Source organism: Xyrauchen texanus, chromosome 20 (assembly GCF_025860055.1).
Source record: "Xyrauchen texanus isolate HMW12.3.18 chromosome 20, RBS_HiC_50CHRs, whole genome shotgun sequence".
NCBI classification, from domain to species: Eukaryota; Metazoa; Chordata; class Actinopteri; order Cypriniformes; family Catostomidae; genus Xyrauchen; species Xyrauchen texanus.
Window position 1 is genome coordinate 11,194,196 of NC_068295.1, and position 27,353 is coordinate 11,221,548.

Genomic DNA, 27,353 nt, shown 5'->3' on the forward strand with positions numbered 1-27,353 from the left:
CCCCACCCGAGCAGCTGATTCTCTAGCCACGTTAAAGAATCATCTAAAGGGGCATCTCTTTCATGAGCACTTGATCACTCACTGATCACCTAATCCAACTAATGGAATAACTGTCTTCTTCTCTGAGCAATTTGCAACATTGCATTAAAGCACTTCTCTTATTACGGCCTACATAGGATGACTAGCTTCTGTTTTACTCCTCATTTGTAAGTGGATTTGGATAAAAGCGTATTATTAACTATATCATATCTATAAATTTTAGTATTACTCTACAATGTTGAATTCCAGTAGTGATGCAATAGAAACAAATCTTCACTGTATTAAATTTGAGACGAGAGAGATGAGAACTCATCAACAGGTGTGCAGTTTCATCACTCTCCTGCTGGAGGCGCTGTTGCGCTCTGTGTTTCCACACGTCTCCTCCTCTTCCTCCTATAGGGCCTTTCAAAATCGCCCCTACCGGCCCATTATAACTGAACACACAATATTACGCGCTGACCCGAACGCTCACATCCGCAGCACAGACATTCAAAGCTTCATCTCCGGCATTATATCCAAACACAGACACGGCGGGTCAGTTTTAGAGCGAGCTCAAGATCAAACTAAATGGACTGAGAGTCGGATAACGGAGAGAGAGAGCGCGAGCGCATCTGTGAAACCGCACGGGTATGTTCTGAGATGTTTGACTTTTGATCATTCGTGGCAAATCACATTAGTTTCACTCAGAAAAGTTTCATGAATTCACCAGCATTAATATTGAATTATGGTTGCTTTGAATCTGGTTTGAGTTTGTGCGTGTGATCTGATGTTATAATTTATAATTGGTAAAATCAAGTTTTTTCAGAGAGTACTCAATGTTGGCTTTGAGCCCGACACAATGTTTCTCCCCCAGTGAAAGCTATTACCTCCTCTCATTATAAACAGTCAACTTCAATGTGATGTTTCTAAAATAATTATTTGTGTAGCCTTTAAAGAAGTTGCACTTTAACTAAGTGTGTGATGGTGATAGTATGGGTTTATAATGTTGCGTTGCTGTGTGTATGTGTTGCTAAGTGTCAGTGTTATGTACCGCTGACCTCGAACGTTTGATATTGCAGAAGTGCGGCCATGTGAGTAGGGAAGTAGTTTTGGTTTTCAACAGGTTGTGGAAGTGTTTCATAATGGTTGTGATGTTTTTTGGTTTTTTTATTTGCGAAAGAATACGCATCAAACACCATGCACTGTGATGAATTAGTCTTTTGTCTGCCTCTGAGATGCTTAATCTGCTCACAGACTGTCTGCATGTCTTTCAGTCTCAGTGTCTCTCTTTGTCCCTCTGTGTCTTCCCGCTGGACTCTGTGATTTCTGAGGAGTATGTTATCCAACTGTATGGCTTGTTATTTATTCTCTGCAATTGCTATTGAGCACTACAATTAACAAAATCCTCCAATATTTTAAATTGAAAAGCATTCCTCAGTTTTCTAATGTTATCTTACATTTGATAAATATCTACATGGGTCAACAGAATATGTTGTCATAGGTTTGGTGTCTCTGCAGACACTGTAGTGAGCTTTAGCTGTCCGGATATCAATAGTTAAGTGATACAATTTTGTCATTATTTACTCACCCTAATGTTGTTCCAAAACCATAAGTCTTTCTTTCTACCATGGAACACAAGTGATGTTGGAATGTTAGCCTCAGACAGTGGCCATTCATCTAGGCTACATTTTATCATTTTGCCAAACAATGAAAGTGAGTGGTGACTGAGACTATCAATCTGTAACATTCTGCATTGCATCACCTTGTGTGTTCCACAGAAGAAAATCATACTGGTTTTGAACTATAAGAGGTCGACACGACAGTCGAGAGCTTTGCAATGTAACCGGGACTGGACAGTTATTTAAGATGTATTCAAGCACTGTATTTATTTGTTAAAAGGATTGTACATTTTTCGGTAAACTTTCTCTCATTATTTACCCCTAACTCTAACACTCGTGCCATCCCAGTATGACTGACTTTCTTTCTCTGAAAACACATGAACATTTTTAGAAGAATATCTCAGCTCTGTAGGTCCATACCAAGTGTGCCGCACAAGCCTTCAAAAGTGAAGCCAAAACGTCTTGATCGCCCCCCGGTGACTGGTCCTAGTATAGGTCATAAACCCCACCTCCCCATGTTATTCAACGGGATGCGAGACCAACTAAACAATTAAATTACACTTCACATATCTTTTTTCCAAAGATAGTTTCTATCACGTTGATGTGTTTGTTTTCAAAATAAGTTTGTTTTTAATTAGTTATTTGATGCTATAAAAATGGTGCTGTGACATCATGATTGACAGCTGTGATTGACAGGTTCTCTGAGCGAAGTAGTCACTGAAGCACCAACTGACTTTTTTCGGGATCTTCGGAGGACTGAGGAGATTATAGCTTTAAATTTAATATAAACATTTCTATAATTAATTATTTCACACCGTCAAAAGTGCAGGGGCGTGTGCTTGCGATTGATTCAGCGAGAGTGAGGGCGGGGCCTTGATTTCGCGGCTTTACTTCCTGCTCACTACTGCGCAGGTCTGGTCCCGAAATCACAACTACGCAGACTCAAGTCCCAAGATAAGGCCATATCAGGACACTGGCGGCTTCAGTTCTCACCAATGGAAAAGAGCGAAGGGGCGTCGTCCATCTTTTTTTACAGTCTATGGTCCATACAATACAAGTGAATTGTGGCCAGAAATTTCAAGGTCCAAAAAGCACATAAGGCAGCGCTCCAGTAGTCAAATCTATGTCTACAGAAGTGGTATGATAGGTGTCGGTTAAAAAATTATCTACAAACTCTCCTCCCTGCCCAGAAGGTGGCGACATGCACAAAGAATGAGAATCGCTAAAAAGAAGAACGTGAAAGTGGAGATTTATAGTAGACTTGCCACAGTATCATACTTTTCACATCAGTGCGGTGTCCACATTCAAACCGACTAATCGACCAGTATTGCTGCTGTGTTGGACGCTAGGTGGTACTATGGGGTAATTTTCATTAAGCAATAGCCTACACAGTAATGCAAGGTGGCTTAATTTCAAACTTTTTACTGTATTTTTTTATTTATTTTAACAAAAATTTCAAATGAAAATGAAAAAAAATAAGTACAATTAAAACGTATGTTGTTCAACTTTTTTGAAAGATGGCTTTTCAACAGTTGTGAAGGGCAACATCTCTTTGGCAACGAATCTACTTCATCTGTGCATTCTCTCCATTATGGGCTACCGGTTGGGTGTTTCGTTGTATGGGCAAATACATTATTGTGTGTTATTGTGGGTTTAATGTTGGTGTTTTATGACCTTTCATACCAGGACCCAGTTTAGCCCAGTTCGGAAAAGTAATGACTTTGTTTTGTTACCTCCTGGGGCTGGGCGATATGCAAGAAATATGTTCACAAATGTTTATAAAAAAAAAAAGTGTGTGTGTTCAATTACATCCCTGCTGAGAGATCTGTGAATGTTCTTGCTTTTAGTTATTTTGCATTGAAAATTTAAATTCATTTTCTTAAAAAAATACTTAAACGAAAGACATTTCTAAATTCAAATTGCAATTAAAATAATGAAGTGGTTAAAAAAACATATACAACCACCTTTCCATTTACCATCAGGCAAGTATCAGTCTATGACAACAGGCAGAAGATTACTAATACATATTAAGATCTAAAAATAGTTAATAAATATAAACGTAATAATTATAATGAAGATAATAATCACTGAAATATAAATCATGATTCAAGGTGAACATGTTTTTGTATTATTTTATGATTTAATCACAGATGTGTAGGCTATATATAAAGTGATCCTGCGGAGTTGCGTGATTAAATAAAAATCCACAAATAACTTGAAAAGTCATAGAAATGCATTGGTGTAAAGGTTTGGGGACCCTGTTTACAGTTACTTTTGTATTTGATGTTGATTTGATTTTATAGGTGACCATAATTGCTCACATTGACAAATTATTTTAATGATTCAATTCACAAGTAATTAAATGAAATAAATTGATGATGCACTGTAGGTTTTTATGTGGCTTGAAATTATAATGGAAAAACCAAATCAATTCCAAGGAGCAAATGTTGCTCCATTTATTATGAGTGTCTCTAGAATCTAGATCTTTGTGTGTTCTCCTTGAATAGATAAACACCTGGCCACACTTAGACGTCCTTCTGAAGGGCCAGTGATGTCATTGTAAAGAAGCAGATGGACATTAAACTCCTCCTTTCTTTTGTGTTGCACCATCCACTGAATAATAATACATCAATACACACTCATACTTATGGATGTTTGGAAGCTTTTAAGATGTGCCCAAGCACCCCTGCAGAAGTGTGTTTGTGTATTCATGATTTTAGATTGTGTACCCTCATGATCATATTTGTACCGGTCTGTATTTAGACTGCAGATCTCATCCCTTCCTGAGCAGAGGATTCTGTGTGTCTTAAATGGTGCTTTAGGCCTCTATGTGCTTTCTAAATTTGTGACTCCAACTTCCATATTGAGCCTTAATCACTGTCACAAGCTTTTAAGGTTATTCCACTGTCATGAATATCTTAAAAAATGTCAGGAAATTAAAACAAATTGTGTTTTCCAGGTCTACAAAAAAATAGGAAATTAATAAAATCTTAATTTCTATAGTGCTTATACATTTTTGTCGTTATCCTCTCAACTAAAATATTTTATCAGTTAGTTATTGTGGTGCATAAAGAGAGTAAAACTTGCTTGCTAGCCATAGTGATGTCTGATATGTGAGAGAATCATTTTCTTGAGTAGATTATTTTCGTTGAATTCGACACAAATTAGTGAAGATATATATATATATATATATATATTTTATTTTATTTTATTTTTACAAACCTTATCCAGTAATCACTACTTCCTGGAAAGGTCATTGAAAGCAAATGAATTGGCAAACAGTTATGAAAGCTCTCGGGTTATGAAAGCTATGGAGCTTTAATGGCTTACCGCTAATACAGCCTCTCTGGCAGAAGTGACAGTGTGTGTGTTCATGTGAAGCTCTTGCATTAGAGCTCGTAGTTTTCCTTGTCTGTTGTTTGGTGGCTTTTCCTGCAACCTGCCTCTGTGTTTTCAACAACAGGGAGTTTGAGTTGTTTTAAGTGTGAAGCTCGGCAATACACCCAAACAGGCAAAATCTGGAAAGTTGGAAGGTGTAACTCACTTTCTGTCTTTCTAAAGGAAAGGCTGATGGATGGAGTGAGGGATCAGTATGAGGAACAATTGAAAGAGGTTTTTGAGAGTTTTGATGGCAGTGGTTTGGGCTCTCTGTGTCCTGAGGAACTGACCGATCTCTGCCGCACCCTTCAACTGGAGGAGAACACGCTGAACACACTTGTACACGCATTACTGCAGGACCAGCTCAGTGAACGGGTGAGAGATCTCACACACACACACACACACACACTCCCTTGTTTATTAATTCACACTCTCTTTCTGTTAAAGGGGATATGCATGTACCAGGTTCCAGAAGGTATGCAAAAAACTAGGATTTCGCTTTAAAGGAGCTGTAAGCAATTTTAGCCGTTCTATTTATATGAGACTGAGCTGTTGGTTTAGCCACACCCCCTCTTTCCAAAACCTGCACTCCAAAGATACCAAAAAAGCATTATTGGTGGTGGTGTAGTGGTTAAAGCACAGGGCTGTTAATCAGAAGGTCGTTGGTTCGAACCCCGCGACCACCAACATTGTGCCCTTGAGTAAGACACTTAACTTTAGGTTGCTCCGGAGGGATTGTCCCTGTAATAAGTGCTCTGTAAGTCGCTTTGGATAAAAGCGTCTGCCAAATGCATAAATGTAAAAAAAAAAATTAAAACCAACAGCAGCAAAATAGCACCCTCAACAGACAACTGTTATGAACAATGTCAGTAAATCTCAATAATTTGTTGCAGCTACAACACTATGAGAACATGCAAAATGATTGACAGGTCAAAAATGTCATTGTCCGCAGACACATTTTTGTTAGCTGTTTACAGAGTCTAGAGCTATCACAGAGACCATTGAGATCTCTTACAACACTTATTTCAGTAATATCTTTCAGGGAGTAGGAAAATGTTTTGCATATCTTTACATGAAAAAAAAATCACTTGCAGCACCTTTAATATGTAAATCAAAATGTATAACTTAACCGCAATCTTAGTTTGAACGTTCACATTAACGATTCTTATAATCCCAAGGATAATCTTTTAATATGTGAAGTTAAGCGCTGAAATCCTTTCAATGCGTGTTGAGAGTAAAAGTTCGAATTCACTCCTGTTAATGTTCACTCAATACATATGTGCATGACAGACTGAATGGCAGCTGGTGAAAATAATGGTTTTGAGATTTTAAACTTAAAGCATTCGATTCGTTTTAGATCTTAATGTATTGTATCTAATATTGCATTGGCGATGTACACTTAAGTTAATCTTGCCAATTAAGCTTGATAGTTCTCCTAAAAATTTAAGAAGCTGTCATTTTCCTACATTTTCCAGACATTTACTCAACGTCATGTCTTTCCAAACCCATATGACTTTCGTTCTTTAAGAGGAGGAGAAGGGAAATGTCAATCTTTAAAATTCTGCCCGATATCAGTTGTGTTCCACAGAAGAAAGTCATATAGGTTTGGAGTAAATGATGGCACAATTTAAATTTTTGGGTGAACAATCCCTTTAATCTCAAAACAAGCAGTCTTTTGGGGAATCATACTCCGTAGTTTTTGAGTAGAAGTGGGCAGAAATTGAGTGAAGAATTGCTCTTATTATTGTTTTTCTTTCCAGGTGGATTTTGAGCAGTTTAAAGACGCTCTGATTCTTGTGTTATCGAGCACCAACACCAATGATCCACAGGAATGTCCTGAACGACCAGGTACAACATCAACCTAATCAGCATCATAGTGTAGCCTAGTGGTTAAAGATCTGGACTGATACCCAAAGGTTTATTACCCTGCATGGTTTAATTCATGAACAAGCAAATATCAGAAAAAATCAGTAAATTAAGGACTGTTATGTTCTATTCTAATATAATATTTTTGAGTGTCTGCCACTGTATTTTCTTGGGACAACTTCACTTACAACCAATTGTACAAATCACAATTTATATTTTGTCTAATTAATGTGCTTGGCAGTATTGTGTAACATAATCGTATCAGCAAGACGTTGGTTTGTTCTGCTGCTCTGCATTTAGAAATCCCAATAAAACAGATAAAAGTATTAAAAGTAAGACAGCGGGAGCTCAGAGAGTGAAGAGAGGACAAGGTTGAGGTTAAATCTGGATTAAGGACGATTATTCTGAGAACAGTGAGAGTACAATGAAGAATATTGTTACTTAAAACAAGCTCACTAATTTTGACAGCTCACAATTAAGTTTGACAGAGTGAAACTGTTCCTGGATTTTGTTAGAACAAATTCTAGATATTTTAAAATTTTGAAGAAAATTTGAGGGTTTATTGCCTGTACAAACTTGCCAGCATATTGCTAGAGTCTTGTGGGTGGTTACTAGGGCATTACTACAGTGTGTGGTTGCTAAGGTGTTCTTGTGTGTTGCTTTGCAATTGCTAGGGTGCTCTGGGTGGCTGGTTAAGTGTTACTTACTGGCCCTAGTCAAAAGAACCCACCCCAAGTCTCAACTTCTCACAGCAAAAAGAGCATTTGTTGAAATAAAGCTGCTAAATGACTCGTTCTCTACTTCCTCCACATTGTGACGTCGAACGTTTGTCGACATTTGCATCTGACCGCCTCCACAACATCACATAAATGCCTACTTTACCTTTAATCACTTCCGTATCCCACTCAGTAGTGGTGAGCGGTGAGATGGCATGTAGAGAGAGCAGGTTAGTCAAACAGAGAGCCAATCATAACAGTGGGCGTGTACTGTCAAGTCTTAAAGAAGAAGCAGCACCAAAACTGAGCATTTCTGACAGAGGGTCAGAATGAGGGTGGAAAATGATCATGTTTTTTTAAATATATAACAGATTTTTTGGCAAAAAAGCTACAGATATTAAAAGTGATCCTTAAGGAACATTTGTAAAAAATAAAAAAACATTTAAGTTTCTATTCAATGTCAGAAATGTGACCCCAACCAAATGCCAACAGCAGTGTACACACGAAAAGGGGTTCAACACTGTGCTTCCTATGTTCTGAGCAGTTTTTCTCTGGCTGTATTGTTTGCTTTGTTTCTAGTCAACCTCTTCAGCATTCTTTCTCAGGAGATGCCAGTTTGCTGCAATATCAGTTCCAAAATAGGTCTGAGTTAAGCCTGTCAGGCCCAAGTTTTTAAGAGACATTGACTAGAACACTTTCCTTTTTAATTTTATTTGAGTTGTATGCAGACAATTAGTTTTTTGAGCCCATATTAATTATTTTATTGAGAGAGAGAGAGAGAGAGAGAGAGAGAGAGACCGACCGACCCCCTTGGACAGTATATTAAAGATAGACAGATACAATTATCAAATCCTTTAATCTCTCCCTTAGATTCCCCAGAAGTCCAGCCACGCTTTGTGAAGGGCAGTAAACGTTATGGCCGCCGTTCTGCTCCAGAGTTCATACACACAGATCCATACACACAGGCTGAAGATGAGAAGGATGAAGATGCTCAAGACACTGATGACAGGACTGTACCCAGGAAACGTGAGGTAATAAACATACACACATTCTTCTCTTTTGTTGGCATTTATGGAATCATGGGTATTTGAACACACTGATAATGCTGAAGGTTAAAACTAATATTTCCTTTAGAAACAATGCAAATTTGTTCACACATTCTAAACCAGCCCAGACAAATTCTGCCTGATCTGAGCGATCAGAAACAGTTTGTGCGTGTGTGCGCGTGCGCACGCTCTCTGCTCTGACAGCAGTTTAGTGTGTCACCGAGTTAATGAGATTTCAGAGTCTCAGAAGAAACATCCCACTGGCTTTAAAGAGCTCACACCATTGGCCAATTAGTGCTTGTGATGAAAAGATTTTTTTTTATAGAATTCATGCATGCTTATGAGCTTTGTGTGTGACTCTGGCCACGCTCTCCAGCAGGTGCACATTAATACAAACACACTGCTGCACAAAGCTCACTCTGACAGTCTGATGTGTGAACAATCCTAAGGTTCTACGACAGCAGATGTGTGTTTGGGGGGCAGGGGGGCCTCTATTGATGAACAATGACCTCTGCCCACCCCCTAAATTCCATTGCTCCTATTCTCCATCTGCTTCTGCACCCCAAGAAATTGACTGTGGAGATTCAATGTCCACATATGAAGCACACATACACACATTCCAGCCTGATCTAGACAAAACAATATGGAAATAGTTGATTGAGTTGTTTTTAGTTTCACAACCTTTTGGCTAGTGTCACTTTTAAGAACACTGGTTGAATAGTTCTACACAAAAATACGATTTGTATAATTGACTTGTTCAAACTTTCTTCTGTGGAATTCAAAAGTAGAAATGTTTATGTCATATTTGCAAGCAGTTATAATGAATGGGGACTGGACTGTTCCATTCAAATTGTACTTTTATTGATATCGAGGTTATAAGTAAACTGTACTGTTAAAGTTGATGTGTGTATTTTCTGCGACTAGAGTCACCAATGAAATGGCAAATACAGTAATTGTTTCCAAAAAACTCCCCCTGTCTTCCATTGTTTGTACAAACAGAGTTCCCTCCCAAACTCTAAGCATTCAGGTGAAACCAACCTAAAAACAAATGGCATGCTTATAGTTGAATTTACATAAGCTGTAATACAAGAGCCTAATTGGAGCCATTTTACTTTTTCAGTCGTCTTAAGGGCGTTCACACAGTGATTTGCAGGGACTGGAAATTATTAATTGTCAGTAAGAGCTGGCTATGACCAGCTGCATGACAACTGCTGGTGATGTGAGTGTGTCTAGTGACTCAACAAAGTTGAAAGTTTGAAAGATTTAAAAGTGAAATTTAATGTAAATATAAGAACTTCTTTTTACCAGCAATGCAACCCATTTGTGATCATATTTTTCATCACCTATGGCCAGTTGTGCAGCCCACCAATAACATTAGTGTATCCAGCAATAGGAACGGCCACCATGACCAGAAATACAGCCGCTTATTATCTCCAGCGATAGAATCGCTATATGTGTGAAGTGTCTTCTCCGTGTCTGTGTAGCACAGCTTTTTGTGTATATCTGCCGCTCTCACTTTTGCTCAATACTGCACCCTGCTGGATGATTTGATTGTTGAAAGTGTATTTTTGTGTCTTTTAGCGCTGGAACGCTGACGTTAGCATTTCTGAAGAGTTTGAGGCAGAAGGTGAGTTCATACTTGAGGTACACTCAGGACCTCCAAACAACCTCTCCTTATTGCCTGAGATTCACACCTGTGCGTGTGTGCAGGTCAGCTGCACCTTTGGAACCCTGATGAACCCAGCACACCATGTAGCAATGTAGTGCCACTCTGTGACTTGGAGGAACGTTTCCAGAATGCTTGCCGTGAGCTCTCTCTACCAATGAATGGCATGGCCACATTGCAACAGCTACACACACTCTGCCAGCACACAGGCATAGAGGTACAAAAACACTTGCATGCTCAGGATTTTTAGCTACATGAATTAATACTTTGATGATATTATGGAGGAGGACAAATCCCCCAGTATTCAGAAAACTGGTCAATTAGTATTGTTCTATTCAATCACCAAGATTCGTCCCTTCTGATCTTGAATATTTGGTTGCATCCTTTAACATAGTTATTTTGTATGTGTTTGTATGTACTCAGGTGGGTGAGGATCTGTACCAGTGTGCTGATGAAAGCATGATGGACGTGCAGGAGTTTGTGTCATACATTATAAACCACAGCAAACCACCCACACCATCAGTTTCTACACCCTACAGACAATTAAAGAGACTCCACTTAACTCAGGTAACACACCTACAAATAGGCGGTACACTAAATATGCCTATATATGATTGTATTACATATTTTTCTCAATCCTACTCTCTCTATTTCAAGTTTGACGAAACTGGCCGTAGGGTCTCATGTGCATTGAGCAGTACAATCGGTCTGCAGCTGTTTTCAGTTTTGGATGATGGATCAGGTCATGCTCCTACTGAAACTCTGCTCTACAGGTGGATGGAAGGAGGAGTAGACAACAGCTCTGAGATCCTGCAGGTCACACACACACACAAATGCACAGAGCATCTACACAACCTTTAATCTGGGATATTTTTAACAAACTTTTTTGTCTGTCTCTGTCTGTAGGCTCTGGATTTTAATCTGGAAGGCAAAGTGAATCTATCAGAGCTGACTCTTGCTCTAGAGAATGAACTACTGAGCTCTAAGAACGCAATCCACCAGGCGGCGTTAGTGAGCTTTAAGGCAGAAATCAGACATCTGCTGTGAGTCCATGAATCTGAACTTTTGCTAATTCCAACTCAATCAAGCTCTGTCTAGATTTTTCTAGAGCACTCGAAGTCCATCTCCAGATCATTCCAGCTCATTATTTCGACTCTGCCTAGATCCTTTGACTGCCTATAATAAAAAAAAAGAGTTGTATTTATGAGTGTAACTTTATTTTATGGCTGATCTTTTCTGTTTGTTAGCTCACAAATATTGCAGACTGTTGTGAGAGGCAGAAGCCGAGATAGCAGTTAAAATACAATTAATTGTGCATCCCTATATAACATGCTTTTTCCGACTCACTCCAGATCAATCTTGCTCTTCATTCCTGACTCACTCCAGACTTCCTCCAGATCAATCTTGCTCTTCATTCCTGACTCCCTCCAGATCAATCTGGCTCTTCATTCCTGACTCACTCCAGACTCTCTCCAGATCAATCTTGCTCTTCATTCCTGACTCACTCCAGACTCACTCCAGATCAATCTTGCTCTTCATTCCGACTCCCTCTAGATCATTCCGACTCACTCTAGATCATTCCAAATCATCATTCAGACTCACTGTAGATCACTCAAGCTCATCATTCCGACACCCTCTAGATCACTCAAGCTCATCATTCCGACACCCTCTAGATCACTCAAGCTGATCATTCTGACACCCTCTACTTTACATTGGGCATCTCAGCAGCATAAAAAACAAAGCTGCTATTCAAGTATTGTGTACATTTATACACCGAGACGAGCGACGGACTTGGTTACAATACTCTGCCGCTGCAAAAACACATGTTAAATAGAAAATTGACACACAATTTCGCTCATCGTTCCGACTCACTCTGGATCACTCCAGCTCATTTCTGGATCACTCCAGCTCATCGTTCCGACTCACTCCAGCTCACTATTCTGACTCATTCCAGTGCAGCATTCCAATTTGCTCCAGATCACTGCAGCACATTATTTCTACTTAATCCCGCTCATTATTCTAACTGACTCTAGCTCACCACAGTTCAGCTCGTTATTCTAACTCTATTCAGATCACTCCATTCGCTCATTATTCTCACTCTAGATCATTCTACAACCATCAGAGTTCCGTTTTACTGCTAATGTATCATTCTTTGTTTGTCAGTGAGTGTGTTGACCTGGAAAGATGTGAGAAGGAGAGAATTCGCTCTGATCTGGACAAAGCAGAGAAGCTCAAGTCTCAGCTGGCATCTGAAGTGGATGACCACCATGCTGCTATTGAGCGCAATAATGAACTCAATCTCAGGTAAACTTTCACTTTTAATAAGCTACACGTTTTTCCTAATATATAATTAAACCAATATGAACCTGTTACCTTGGGTGACCTCTCACCCCTTTATGATTTTTATGATATTTTATTTTAGCTCTTATAGATTTAAATTGCTCACTCTCTTCTCCCTGCATATCATCTGTGATATGACCTTTTTCTCATAAATGTCTGTGTTCACCTGCAAAAACTTGCTTCATAAACACTTGTTCTGTGGACATTGACGGTCTGCGGTAGAGCTGCACAATTAATCAAATAAATAATTGAGATTTTACAGCTGCCACAATTAACTAATTGTGAAAAGTGTCAATTATAGCAGTCAATGTAGGTCTACTCATGTTGTCAATTTTCTATTTAACTTATGTTTTTGCAGCGGCAGAGTATTGTAACCAATTCTGTTGCTCGTCTCTGTGTATAATTTATACACTATTTCAATAACAGCTTAGTTTTTTATGCTGTTGAGATGCCCAATGTAAAGTTGACCATTTAAAATTCTTAAAGTTCTCAGCTTGTTTTGCATGTGTAGCCTAAATAAAAATGGCATGCAGTTGATCCACCCAAAATAAGTATTTTATAATTAATCTAGGGAAAATTTCAAGGGAAATAATCAACAATAAAACAAAAATCATAATTGTGCTGCCCTAGTCTGCGCTTGTGTGTGGGCATGAGCATGTGTATTCATATGAGTGCTATGTGCATGTGTGTGTGTGTGTGTGTGTGTGCCCATGCATGCAATTATGTGCAGGAAGTTGGAGCAGGAATATAAAGAGAGTATGACAGCTCTGAGGGCAGAGCTAAGTAAAGAGGTGGAGCTTGTGCAGCAACAGTCCAATCAGCAACGAGAAGAACTGGAACAGGAAATTGGCAAGATGCGAGATGATGAAAATGTCCTACGAGAACACCTAATGCTCACCATGAAAGTAATCAGAACTTGGCACTGAATATTTTGATTCATTGCAGAGGTGGATTCACCATAAATAGCGATTTGTCTGCCTGAATAATTTTTTGGAGATTGGAAAAGCACTTATTAAACCTTAAAATTTATAAATTTAGTTTAAAATAGTTTACTTGTCGCATGCTCTGCATGTGTTGTATATTATTCCTGAAAACTGTCACATTGCCATTATTCTGTTTTAGAGAATAGAGAAAAAAATTTTTTGTTTATGTCTGAACTTTTTGTTGTGTAGGAGAACGGCCGTCTGGAAACTGAACTTCTCGAGAGCACAGAGAAACTGGTGGAGGCTGAAAACCAGATTAACAAACTACAGAAAAACCTGGATGCAGTTTTGAAAGATAGGGTACTGACATCAGTACAGACTTGCAAATCAGCACTGACATAAGGAGAAAGATGCATAAATACAAACTGACATCAGCCTAGGCATATTCAACTATGACTTAAGCACAGACACGCCCATCCATGCTGACATTACACACTCTGCTCAACTGACATAATTATAGACATATCCGATCAGGTTTATAGCTTGTGTGTTGTTTTAAAGCTTAATTGACATTTTGTATTTTATATTTTGCAATGTTTGTTATTTATTTATACTTTTGTGGGTTTTTATAATTTTTTTGGTGTGTGTATATATGTATGTAGTTTGGTGATTTGGATCCAGACAGTGCCGAGTTCTACCAGCAAGAGGACCGTCTGAGACAGCTACGTAGGAACTATGAGGAGCAGTGTAGGGTCAGCAACCTCTCTGTCTATTTTTATCTTTGTGTGTGTGTCACCTTTCCACTGAATCTCACATCAATGTCTGCTGTGTACACTGTAGGAGTTACAGGATCATATAGATGAGTTGGAAACTCAGTTGGAGGAATATCAAACTTTAGGCAGCATTACCTCAACACGTCCTGAACAGAGTCTTTCCGAGGAACTGGCCAGAAAGAGCCCAGACACAGGTAACATAAAAATGGCCACACACACACAATGATTACCCTAAATAGGTGGTTACTATTGTGGTGCATCTTCTGCCAAGTGTACTCAGGAGTGCTATTTTGTTGTCTAGGTTTAGGTTCTCAGAAGCAGCAGACATTAAACATGACTTTGGAGACGGAGATGCTACTGGAGCAACACCAAAGAGAGATAGAAAACATCAGGGCCATGGTATGCTACACAAACACATGCAGGAAAATTGAAGTAAAATTAACCATAGAGAAACTGTATAATGTTTATGATATATATGGATGCTTGCAGGGTTTTCATATCTTTCCTAATTATGCATTGCATCTACATTATATCCAACCAACCTGCACAGAATGAAACCAAAGAAGGGGCCTTGTCACTGTATTGCCTTTCAGAACAGTCTTAAGTGAAATAAAATGTTAATAAAACTCTGACCCCTCTGCAGATACAAGAAGAACAACACAGTGCAGAGGAGGAGAGGAGTTGTCTTTCCCTGCAGCACCAACAGGAGGTGCAGATTTTGAGGGAGGAGATGGCAAGAGCGCTAGAACGAGCAAACAGGCTGCAGCTGGAAGTGTCTGCACTCCACACTCTCCATCAGCAGGAGCTCAGCTCTCTCATGCAAGAGTTGCAGGACACTAGGAGCCGTGCAGAGCAGCTGAAGGAGCAGGTGGGAGTTCTGGAGGAGAAACAGACTGCTTATGAGGAGCATAGCAAAGCACATGCAGAGGAGATCAGCGTGATGGAATTTAAGTACCAGAAGGCGCTAGTGGCAAGTCTGCAGGAGCAGAGAGACAGACTGCAGGAAGAAAGGGAAAAGGAAGAGAGGAGGCTCACGGAGCAGTGGAAACAAGAGCTGGAACATTTGCAGAGGAGCCATAAGGAGGTTCTTAGTGCTCAGCTTGAGGAGGTGCAGCAGAAAACCGAATGGGAGTGTGTGGAGCTGGAGAAGAGGCTAAGGGAGGAGTGGGAACAGGAAAGGGAGAAGTTAGAGGAGGTCAGTAAGGAGGCACTACAGGCCATACTGGAGGAGAGGAGCGAGAGAGAGAGAAGGCTCAGGGAGCAGCAGGATGAGGAGCATGCTTTATTGGAGAAGCAGCATCATGCTGTTCTCCTACAGCATTTAGAGGAGGAGCGGGAACACTTCCGTGCACAGCAGGAGGAGAACAAGAGCATCATGATGGAGCACTGGTGTACAGAGAGATCTCAGCTGGAGAAACAAAGTGAGGAGGCACTGCAGGCCAGTTTAAAACAGGAAAGAGAGCGACTGCAAGCAGAGAGAGAAGAGGAAGAGAGGAGGTGGCAGCATGTACTAAATGAAGAGCAAAACCGGATGGAGGAGACACACAGGAAGGCCATGCAGGAGCTAAGTGCCAAACACTGCAAAGAGAGAGAGAGACTCAGCAGCCTTCTTGAAAAATTGCGCACTGACATTGCAGAAGAGAGGTAAGTCATGCACTCATTTGTTTATATATCATGGTGTGGACCTCCCATTGACCTAAGTTTCAGATAAAAAAACTTTTCTAATATTAGGCTACCTAGGAATACTATAGACCAGTGGTTCTCAACCGGTGGGGCGCGCCCCGGACACTCTCCCGGGGGGGCGCGAGTAGGCTACGATGGAAGGGAAGAAATCTTGAAAAAAAAATGTATCACTAGACTACTGTCATAAAAAGTTATAGATTTGTATATACATAACTCCTGAATACAAATTAAAATGTGTTTGGACTGATTAAAAAAAAAAAGTTTTGAACAAATTTGATTGGTTTGTCGATAGTGAGCGCAAATGCAGGTGATAAGCATAAGCGGTTTCATTAAGCGAGTCATTAAGTCGTTCATTCAAGCGATTCGTTCAAACGGCCGATTCATCAAGAATGAGACAGATGTTTGTGAATGGGTCATTGAATCTTTGACTCAACCGATTCGTTCACAACACTGAATCATTCAAAACACGATTGAGTATTGCTGTGAGCTGCGCTATGCTAAATAAATAACAATACATTGTTGTAACAGCAATATCTCCAAGTTTTGTTTTTCACTGTAAAAATGTCATGATTTGCCAATGCAAAGAGAGTGCCGCCACTTCAAGCACTGATTATAACACAAACAAATCATCCTCCTGGCGGCTTTTTTTTTGTGTCAAAAGCGACAAATCCAGTGACTTTTACTGGTGTTTTTGGAGACTTTTGTGGTGTTTGGAGACTCGAAAGCACAAATCACTCTGCAGTTAGGCCTACTGTGCTCAACGAACAGCGGGTGCTGCCGTGAGCCCCTCTCCCGTCCAAAAGTACTCACAGGCGGTCAGTCTCTCAGTAGCCTCGCGCAGCAGTCAGAGCAGAGAGGAGACACACACCCCTCCGCGTCCAGGCTGCAAATGATGCGCGCATGGCCGCCGCTGTTCCCGCCCTGGCTTACAGATCGGGGTATAAATGTAAATGTTCACTCACTCTCACACAAAAATAAATCACTGCATTTAAATTGACTCATGACATAGCTTTCCATTCATTCTAGTCTAGTCTCTTGCCAAGTTCGCTTGTGCCAGCTCTCGCTACTCTTATCAATCTCGATTTACATAGGCCTTTACTACAAAACCTCAACAGTCTTTTTAAAGACTAAACACACAAACATTCTTTTTTAAGATTAGATAAAATCTCAGCCCTAGCCAATATTTTTTTTTTAACTGCTAGGCAGTAGCTACACTTAGCTAAAACTACCCACACGACTAAGACAGACACACACACACACACACACACACTGATGAGGACTACAATTGTTAAGTATTAAAATAAAATCTGAATTGTCTGCAAAATAATTATTTTGTTCGTTTAATTAAAGATTGTGCCTAAGTCCCGACTGATTAGCCCCTGATACGTCTCAACATACACCACACACACAGTTACATATTGCCTAAACTTTATTGAAAACACATCAAAATGGAGAAATTTCTTGTGAGGACCAACAAGCCAACCGACGCACCACCAGCTGCAAAAAAGCTTCGAAGGTACGATGAAGCATACCTGCAATTTGGGTTTACAGTCACGGCTGATCTGAGACCTCAGTGTGTCGTGTGTGCCGAGGTGCTGGCAATCGACAGTATGAAGCCCTGCAAATTAAAAAGGCACCTCGAAACAAAGCATGCTGGCATTAAAAATAAACCAGCTGAATATTTTAAAAGAAAGCTTGATGGCCTCCATCAGCAACAGGCAACCATTTCAGTGCACAGCACTGTGTCTAAACAGTGTTTGGAGGCATCGTATGTAGTGGCCAAAAGGATCAGTAAACTGGGTAAACCGCATACAATCGCCGAGACTCTCATTTTGCCGGCAGCGCAAGACATGTGCAGAATAATGATAGGCGATAGTGCAGCAGCCAAACTCGGTGCAGTACCACTGTCCAATGACACAGTCGCTAGGAGAATTGTAGACATGTCCAATGATATCAGAGAGCAACTGATAGAGTTCGTAAAAAAGAGTCCTTACTACGCGCTGCAGCTGGACGAATCCACTGATATTGCTGGGCAGGCACAGCTCCTCACATATGTCAGGTATCTGCGGGACAAGGCGATTGAGGAGGATGTCCTGTTTTGCCGGCCTCTTCAGTCGCACACTACAGGAGAAGCCATTTTCAATGTCCTTGATATTTTTATCCGTGAAAATGGTTTGGTTTGGGACCGATGCGTTGGCCTATGCACGGATGGTGCGCAGGCAATGACGGGGCGTGAGCGTGGCCTTGCTGCTCGCGTTCAGCAAGTAGCTCCACTTGTGAAATGGACACATTGCATGTTCCATCGCGAAGCACTAGCTGCTAAAAAAATTGCCGGTTCTCTTTGACTCCGTGCTGAACCAATCCGTGAAAATAATAAATCTCATCAAATCACGGCCGCTAAACTCTCGCTTTTTTTGGGGTCCTCTGCCAGGAGATGGGGTCAGGGCACGAACAGCTGCTTCTGCACACTGAAGTTCGCTGGCTCTCCAGGGGGCGGGTGTTACAGCGGTTGTATGAGCTGCGAGAGGAGGTGAAGTGGTTTTTGACAGAAATCAAATCAGATCTGGCGAAGCATCTGGATGACACTATGTGGCTTGCATCTCTGTCCTATTTGTTCGATATATTTGACCGCTTGAATGGCCTCAACCTGTCTTTGCAAGGCCGCGAAAATCATATTTTGCTCCTTACAGACAAATTGCACGCCTTCACACAAAAACTAGACCTCTGGCATGGCCGCATCAGTCGAGGGAACTGCGACATGTTCCCCAGCCTTGCAGACTTTATCACTGATGCAGGCACGATTTCTCCTCCCTATTTCAATCAGCGTCTGAGCACCTGTCAGCAATGAGAAAACAATTTGCGACATACTTTAAAGAGGATTATCGCTCTTTTGCGTGGGTTCGAGATCCGTTTGTGTACACAGCAAACGAGCTATCAATTGATATGCAGGAACAGCTTATTGAGCTGAAGAGTGACAGTAGACTGAAGGAACTTTTTAGCTCCTGCCCTCTTTCATCATTCTGGGCAGCATTGATGCAGGAATACCTTGAACTCTGTGACTGAAGATTCTCCTTCCTTTCGCGTCGACATTTTTGTGTGAGGCAGGATTCTCAAAAATGACTGAAAACGAAATACCGCAATCGTGCACAAATCGAGGATGATTTGAGGCTATGTTTATCAAACATTGAGCCACAAATTGAGGATCTTTGCAAGGCAGAGCAGGCTCAGGTCTCACATTAACATCACCTACCAGCAAGCTTCTGTAAAAATGCAGATGATGCCTAGTAATAATAACAATAATAAAGCATAAATTAATATCAGAGGTCTGGTGCCAATTCCCAATTATAGCAATAGCCTAGTAATGATAATAGGCCTACTGATGATGATGATGATGATGATGATAATAATAATAATAATAACAACAATAAAGCATGTAACCTCATATAATTTTATAGCAATAGCCTAGTAATGATGATAGGCCTACTACTACTCATAATAATAATAATAATAATAATAATAATAATGCCTGCAAGCTCACATTAGAAGTCTGGTGCTACTGCCAATTATTATAATAATAATAATAATAATAACAACAACAATAAAGCGCAGGGCGGGGGGCACTGGGGCCCCAACTGGAATGAACCAGCTTTGGGGTTGCCCAGCTTGCAAATGGTTGAGAACCCCTGCTATAGACTAACCTTATCCTACAATTTTGCTATGTTTTTGCTTCTGTACAAAGCTGTTTCTCTTGTGTGTACTTCAAGCTAGGTCCTCAAAGTTTTTTCTATCTTTTAGAAATTTGGTTCATATAAAGGTAGCAACACTTGCATACAGCAAGTGCAAGACAAAGACTGGCTTCTCAAACTTTTCTTGCCCATGTACATTTGAATTTACCACTTAACCCTAACCTGTCATTTTGCAACATGCAAAACATGTATTCTTCATCTCAACTATTTTTTTAAATGTTCCATATGCATTGGTGAGTATTTCTTTCAGGTAATGTTAGAAGTTGTTGTTGTTGTTGGTTGTCCGCGCACAGGAGAGAGCTAGAGAAACAATTCTCTCAGCGACTCGAAGAGGTGGAGGCTCGTTTCTGTGGTGACCAGGAGGTAGTGTCACAGCATTTTCAGGCAGATGTATGTCAACTGGAACAGCACTACCATAGAGAGATTGCAGCACTTGCCCAACAGCATGCTGCAGACCGCACCCACTGGGAGAAGGAGTCAGATGCTGCCGTCCAGGAGGCAGAGCAGCAGCGTAAGCTGTTGGAGGTGTTGGACCTAGAAAGGGAGGAGGACAAAAAGAAGCATCAGCGCCTTGAACTTGCACATGCCCAAGTTATTAAAGCTTTGACAGACAAGAACCAGCGTCTTCAGGCCGAGCTGGAGACTTTCAGCTGCGCTGCACAAACCAAAGAGATTGCGATTACCCGGCAACTCAACGAACTGTACAACCACTTGCAGAAGAGCATGGAGTCCAAAGACCTGCTGCTGGTACAAGCTGAGAACAAGACGACTGTGCTGGAGGTGATGCTACAACACACCATGGAAGACTTTGTCCAGGAGAGGGCAGAGCTACAGAATAGACTATCTGAGAGCATGGAGCTGAAAGGCAGAAACCATCAAATAGCTGAAAACTTGAAGGAGAAACTAAAGGAGAATATCTCCATGGTGATGGCAATGAAGGAGGATAGAGTGGCTCTGCTTGCTGAAAGAGAAACACTCCAATTTACAGTGATGCAGTTGGAAGAAATGATGTTGCTATTGACAGGAACCACTGGAAAACCTTGCGTTGAGACCATTGTGGAAATCTCTGCAGAGCCAAACAAAAAAGACTGTAAAGAATCTTGCAGAGAATTAACTTTAGAACCCTTTGGTGAACCCATCCAAGAAACCTCCACAGGACCAACTAATGAAGCCAATATAAAGCCCCTCAGAAGTTTAAATGGAGCAACAGACAGACCAAAGTCAAATCATACACAAAAAGAGAAAGAAGAACACTTGTACACTAATGAGAGTGATGAGGCCAAATTTTCTGAAGAGGAAGTGGGTATACTGGATGAAGTTGATTCAGAGCTTGATTGCAGCACACAGATACACAGACATCCAGAGGTGGAAGTTACAGGAGTTACTACTTCAGATTCTTGTGCAGAGGATAAAGCTCTAGTAAGAGTAGACACGGCTGACAAAGAATCTACCAGCAGTGGGGAACAAAGTTCTGATCTTCCCAGTATTAAAAAAGAGGTGGTCTTGACTCAAGTTACATGCAGCATAGTTATGTCGGCTGAGGAGAATCTTAGTAATACTGGAATGCGGAAAGAGAGTTCTGATGATATGGTATTGAGAAGACACTTTCAGAATGCTGAGATCAGCACAAATGCTCAAACTGATTGTAAAGTTTCTGATGCTAATTTTACAGAGCTTGAAATGGCACTATTTTGTTGTATGCAAGGTGCAGGGTGTGCTGACACTTCAGAGATGACCTATGGTGATATTTTGAATGGCACAGAAATCTGTGAGGGTGCCTTAGGTCCAGCAAAGGAGCTGGTGGGTCATAAAACATCCATTTCAACAGAAGACATTGGTGAAAAAAAGAATAAGACCCCAGAGCATGTAGTAACTACAAAAGGCATTGATGTAGTCAATGTCCCGAGGGTCCTAGAAGCTCATATCTTAGCAGAAACTGAAGCTTCCTTTTATCATGAGAGCTTGCAGCATCATGAATCTCCAGGCCCTGATGACACCCAGACAACATACAATGACAAACTAGATGAACCCAAGGATGCTGTCAGAATTACAAGTCTTGAGGATCAAATCAATGCTTTGGCAAATGAGGTGTATGCACTAACTGCAGTTGACCAAGAGCGAGAAAAGGTTGCTGATATGAGAGATTTGTGCATGCAGAAGATCCTGAATCTTCAAGAGATGATGCAGTTCAGCAGAGCTGCAGAATGCACCAGCTCCCAATGGCAGAGCCCTGACCCACAGGACCTGGAGAGAGGGCAGAATATCACACATCCATATGTACTACCAAAGATCAAAGATGAGGACCTTTCTGAGCTCAAAATCTTAAATGGGCAGAGCATCTGTGAGAGCTTGCAGATTTTGGAGCACAATAGAAACCTGGAGAGAAGAATCAAAAGTCTTGAGAGTAAGATAGACATTGGATGGACCTTCCACAAGCAGCAGGCATTGCTCCTGGAAGAGACTGCACGACTGAGGGAAGAGAATTCTAAACTGAAGATAATGCTGCAGGAACTCGAGATGCACAGTGAGGACTCTGACTCTTTTAATTCTTCCAAGGACTCATTGCTTGAAATCAGGTCACACCTGAAGGAGAAGATCGCTGCAGTGGCTGAGCTGGAAGTCTTCTGCATGGAGTTTGAGAGGCAGAACTCACAACTGCGCAAAGGACTTGATGATCTGCAGGGCAAATCTCTCAGGATCCACGAACAAATGCAAGAGCGGAGGTACTGTGTGATAGTCCACAGTGTCCTGCTTCAGTAGAAGAGAATCCCTTGATCACTCATCCTGTTTGCTGCCTGCTGCTCTCAGTCACCTCTGTGTGAGTCCATGCTCCAGACCTTGCCCCTTGCAGAGATAGAACCCCACCCACCATCATTAATGCTTCCCACACTCCGAACCTATCAGTGGATCAAGCTTTTCTCCAATTTTACCCAACCCTTGCTTACACTGTTTATGTACATGCTTACCAATGCAAATATCTGTGGAGCCTTGTATTAGTTTAACAGACTGTGGCCTGTTCACACCATGTCCAGTTTTATGGAACCGTGTGACTATTTAAAACTTTCTCTAGTTCTTTTTTTCTTCTTCACCAAAACGATTCACACAGTCCAAAATAGATTATTTATTTTTTTTGGTTATTATCTGGAAAAAGGTTATTTTGGCCTCTGCCTAAAAGTGATCATAGTAATGCATTTTGTTTTAAACCCTTTGTGCATGGTTTATGTGCTGTAAATTTGAACATGGTATGAAAAGGCCTTAAGAATGATGTATGTTGTGAACAATGTTGTGGCAAAAAAATTATTAACCAACCATTATCACTGCGTAAGAGAGACTCTGAATCAAACAGTCTTTTAAAAGAATTTATTCTTGCAAGTAGGACCCAGTCATTACACAGGAGTTAATCTGTGCCATGAGTAAGACCCTGAAGGGGAGGGCCGACTTGTTTTTTATACCTCTTGCCCAAGGTCGCCCACAGAAGCAGATCCTCCCCCTCTGCATTCCTCAGACACAGGGGCATTCCCTTGCAATGACTATCACTGATCAATGAGTATCAAAATTTCTACAACAACCATTAAAACATATTCAAAGCCTTAACAGCCTAGTCATTGTAGTATACAGTTGTGTCAAGTTGGAACCAGTAGATTTACAGTGCACCCTGTGTTTAGGAGTGAAGTGTGTCGTCTGGCGAAAGAAAACCTCATTCTAAAGCACAAGATCTCAACCGTCAGAGAGGAGGACCTGAGAGAGAACCAGGAGAACTTTCGGTAATACACATTCGCTGCTGATCGCTAACCTCCAGTTTTTATTTGTCCTGTCTCGCAGCTGTTGAATGACATGACAAATTTCTCTCTCTAGTCTTCAGCACATCAATCAGGGGAAGAGAACGGCACAAGCTTTTCATAGACAGGTGAGATTTATTTCCACCACCAAAAAACTTTTAATGTAAAGCTGTCATTCCTTGCAAATAAAGTTGCCATCTTTGTCAGTGTATAAGTACAGAAGTGTTTAAATCTTTTTATCTTTCAGTTGTGTTCTGTAATGTCAACTTAAAACCGTGTCTAATGAGTGAGGCGCACACACACACCCACACAAGCTTATTGTCTTTTCTTCAGCTCTCAGAGCCACGCCGTCTTGGGCAGCAGCTGGAGGAGGATAATATTTTATTACAACAGACTGCAGAGCATTTCTTTCGACATACTGGCCAGGAAGTGATGCGTCACCATGACCAAAGCCCAGGCAATGAGATGAATGGGGTACGATCATGATGGTTTAATTTTCATGGTAATATGCTTCGTTAAAAAGCAAAAACATTCTTAATATTCATCCTGTTCCTCTTGCTCTTTGTCTACACACATGCTCAGTTCCAGTTGTTTGATCGGGATGATTTTGTATCCAGAACAGAGAAGGAACTGCTTAGAGCAGAACTGCATCGCTGTATAGAAAAGGTACAAACACACACGCAAGGACCAAAAGATACATGGATCAAACTCGAATCCCAATTATATTGTGCTGTTTCTGGTCACCTCCAGGTGATGTCATTGGACTCCTCTTTACAGACGCTCACTCAGCAGAACGCTCGTCTCAAATCTGACCTACGCATCACACAACAGGAAAGAGATGCCCTCAAACAGGAAGTGATTTCACTCCACAAACAAATGCAATCTGCTAATGAGAAGGTGAGTATTGAGTAAAGAGCTTAACATTGCAGTTAGATGGAGGCACTTTAACATTTATTTCCCCCTTGCCATGTCAGTTGTTGAAGGTCTCTGTTGTGTCTGCTGGTCAGCAGCAGGGAAGGCGTGTGTGGGCGGAACTTTCATGCCTTATGGAGGCGGAGCATGACTCATTAACAGCTGAGAACCAGCAACTAAAGCGACAAATTAGTGAGATTTGCTCAGAGCTCCAAACAGCAAAGGACCAGGTCAGAGCAGGTGTATTATACACATCTTATAGGCACTGGAGATATATAGATTGCATTTGATGGTGATTTATGATTACCTTTCACAGATTCGTCAGCTAGAGGTGTTGAGTATGAAACATAGAGGGCTGGTGAAAACTGCAGATCAAGAAAAATCAGCCTTGAAACGTGAAATGGAGTCTCTTCACGCACAGCTGCTGTCAGCACGGAACAAGGTTATACACAATTAACATTGCACATGCAAAAAACTTGTGTTTGGTGTATTACACATTTTTGGCTACTGATGTTTTTTTAGATATTAATAAATGGTATACTTTTTACCATGTTTAAACCTTTAAGCCTGCTGGCGTGCCTGGAAGAAAACATATTATTGTCAAAATATTAATAACTACTGTCTTGACCAACACAAAATGGGTAGCGTTTAAAATATTAGAAGCTCTACTTTACAATGCATGTAGGCATTATGACCAAAACTGTGTGAAATTTGCAGACAAATCAGTGTTCCGTTTAGATTTATTAGATTTAATTTATTAAACGTTTTGCACTTTGCGTACATATTATTGTAATTAGTAGAAACATCAGACTCCTCAAATAGCCATCTGTCATATGTTGTTGGAAAGCTCTCAGAGTAGAATACAACCAGCCTATTTGTTTTACTCGCAGACAAAAATATAGCGAAGTATATATCTTTGACATTTATGTTTCACGTGTACAGGTGTTTCTTAAATGCCGTGTTTTTGCATATAACTTCATGAAAAATAAATGGAACATAAAATATCATACCATTACTTAGACGATGCAATTATCTTACAAATGAGCCCACACACAAGGTAATCGGATGAATATATCATTCGATAATTGACACAAAGCACAATGTGCACACCATCTGGCTTTCTGGCATCTCGCTGAAAACACTTTAGATTCCTGGATCAGATGAATTTCAGATCAGTGCAAAAATCATACATATTTGGGTAGAGAGACATTTAATCAGTGACCGTTACATATGGCCACCAGGAGATGGTGCCAAGTATATGAGACAGACTCAATTATGACTCAAATTTTACTCATAGTTGACCTGATTGGGAACAAAACAAATGCAGTGATTTGGAGCCAGCTTTTTTACACCCAGTGATATATAATGTCAAATCAGAAAAATAAGACGAACATAAAGTACATTTTGGCTCAAGTTTCAGCAGTTGCTTGGGTTTGGAGTCTCAGAATTTATACAAATGTTAATTAAGTTTTCTTTACAATGAAACTAAACAGTTGGCCCTCTTGTTTTTTTCTAAGCCTTTAATTTTGTGTATGCCACTAAAACAGGAAATTAAAACACCCTCATATTTTAAAGGGTTAAATTATGTATATATAAAAAAAATACAAAAAAACATTTCCAGATTCCATTTGGCCTGCTCATAACATAGATTGTCTGTTACTTCAGGCTCAGCTGGCTGCAGTCTTGCCCTCATCTCCTCTACAGTTGCCAGGGGAACAGAGGAGACAGCACCATGGTGACGGCCCCAACTTCAACATGAAGGTAACGCACACTATTCCAGTCTGCATGGGATCTCTCTCTGGATCAATATAGATGTTTTAAGTGTATTTAAATGCTTACTCTCTCTGGGATATATTTAGTGTACATCCGCTCTCTGAAGGTTCAGGTTTCCTTTGGTGAATTGGGGTTGTCTGGTGTCTGTTTGTTTTGCTCTGAAAGGAAAATATACCTGTGAGAGATACTTGCCAGAAATCACTTGTTCACACTCTTCATGAAGCACATGGTGCAGGACTGGTTCTGTTTTGTGTTGCAGCTGGGTTAGAGCGCCCCCTACAGTGTTGATTGTATGTGGTATTTTATGTGGTCTTTCTTCAGCCTTTTGTGTGTGATGCTGTGTACCTGTGCAGGTGTGTTCTTCCACAGATGTAGTGCTGAGTGTATGTGTTTCCTCTGCAGGTGTAGGAGCTGTGGTAACGTGTGACATCACCACCTCTTTGAACTCTGACCTTTACCTTGTGACCTCCAATCACTGAACCCTTCCTGCCAGATTTTTTTTATTTTTTTTAGCTGCTGGTCAATTATCAGGTCATGTTGAGGTCAATGTCCTCTGAGTTAGCATGTAGCTTTTTAAGGTAGGGTGCTGTAGTGACCTAAAGCTGTCACATAGTGGCAGTGTGCTGCAAAGCCTCTCTGCTGAGTGTCCCGCTTTCTCTGTGGTTCAGAGGCTGCCTCAGGTTTCTGTATGGTGGGATTTAATAAGTCAAGATTTGAAAAGCCTTGCAAGAGATGCATTATGGGCAGTACAATCTATAATTATGCATTTGTTCCAAGATTTGCAGGCTGTTCAGTGTTGTGTGAATAAGCAGAATTGTGTTTACAAAGATTGCACTGTTATGGAATCAGTTTTATAACATAATACAGCTCTTAAACTGTTTTTAATGATTGTTCTGAGATTAATCCAGTTTTTTTTTTTTTTTTTTTATTGTATTTATTTATTTAATTTTATTGTTATTTTTATTTTATGTTTCTATTTGTAACCATGGCCTTGTGTGGGTTGTTTTTTTTTTGTGGGGTTTTTATTAATTATAATAAATATTTTGTATTTATTTGATTTATTAATTGATTTTGTTATTCATTGTTTATTTTATTACTTTATATTTGTTTTTATT

General features: G+C 40.4%; 1 protein-coding gene across 3 annotated transcripts in view; it reads left to right on the top strand.

The window, feature by feature from the left end:
• The first annotated feature begins 486 nt into the window (after positions 1–486).
• Positions 487–27,353, top strand: part of LOC127660867 (ninein-like) — a 30,515-nt gene continuing 3,648 nt past the window's right edge. Inside the window, exons 1-25 of one of the 3 annotated variants that reach the window (XM_052151316.1) lie at positions 487–666; positions 5,199–5,390; positions 6,776–6,863; positions 8,468–8,628; positions 10,225–10,270; positions 10,354–10,526; positions 10,733–10,876; positions 10,967–11,125; positions 11,216–11,352; positions 12,473–12,613; positions 13,380–13,554; positions 13,822–13,932; positions 14,235–14,324; positions 14,413–14,539; positions 14,647–14,744; positions 14,989–15,989; positions 23,440–23,538; positions 23,630–23,681; positions 23,887–24,027; positions 24,136–24,219; positions 24,304–24,450; positions 24,528–24,695; positions 24,782–24,907; positions 26,131–26,226; positions 26,641–27,243. In XM_052151316.1, the coding sequence (XP_052007276.1) occupies positions 5,208–5,390; positions 6,776–6,863; positions 8,468–8,628; positions 10,225–10,270; positions 10,354–10,526; positions 10,733–10,876; positions 10,967–11,125; positions 11,216–11,352; positions 12,473–12,613; positions 13,380–13,554; positions 13,822–13,932; positions 14,235–14,324; positions 14,413–14,539; positions 14,647–14,744; positions 14,989–15,989; positions 23,440–23,538; positions 23,630–23,681; positions 23,887–24,027; positions 24,136–24,219; positions 24,304–24,450; positions 24,528–24,695; positions 24,782–24,907; positions 26,131–26,226; positions 26,641–26,646 (3,753 nt within the window). In that variant the 5' untranslated portion in view covers positions 487–666; positions 5,199–5,207 and the 3' untranslated portion in view covers positions 26,647–27,243. Of the gene's footprint in view, positions 667–5,198; positions 5,391–6,775; positions 6,864–8,467; positions 8,629–10,224; positions 10,271–10,353; positions 10,527–10,732; positions 10,877–10,966; positions 11,126–11,215; positions 11,353–12,472; positions 12,614–13,379; positions 13,555–13,821; positions 13,933–14,234; positions 14,325–14,412; positions 14,540–14,646; positions 14,745–14,988; positions 15,990–23,439; positions 23,539–23,629; positions 23,682–23,886; positions 24,028–24,135; positions 24,220–24,303; positions 24,451–24,527; positions 24,696–24,781; positions 24,908–26,130; positions 26,227–26,640; positions 27,244–27,353 lie in introns of those variants that run through there. The other 2 variants (XM_052151314.1, XM_052151315.1) reach the window with 2 other exon arrangements.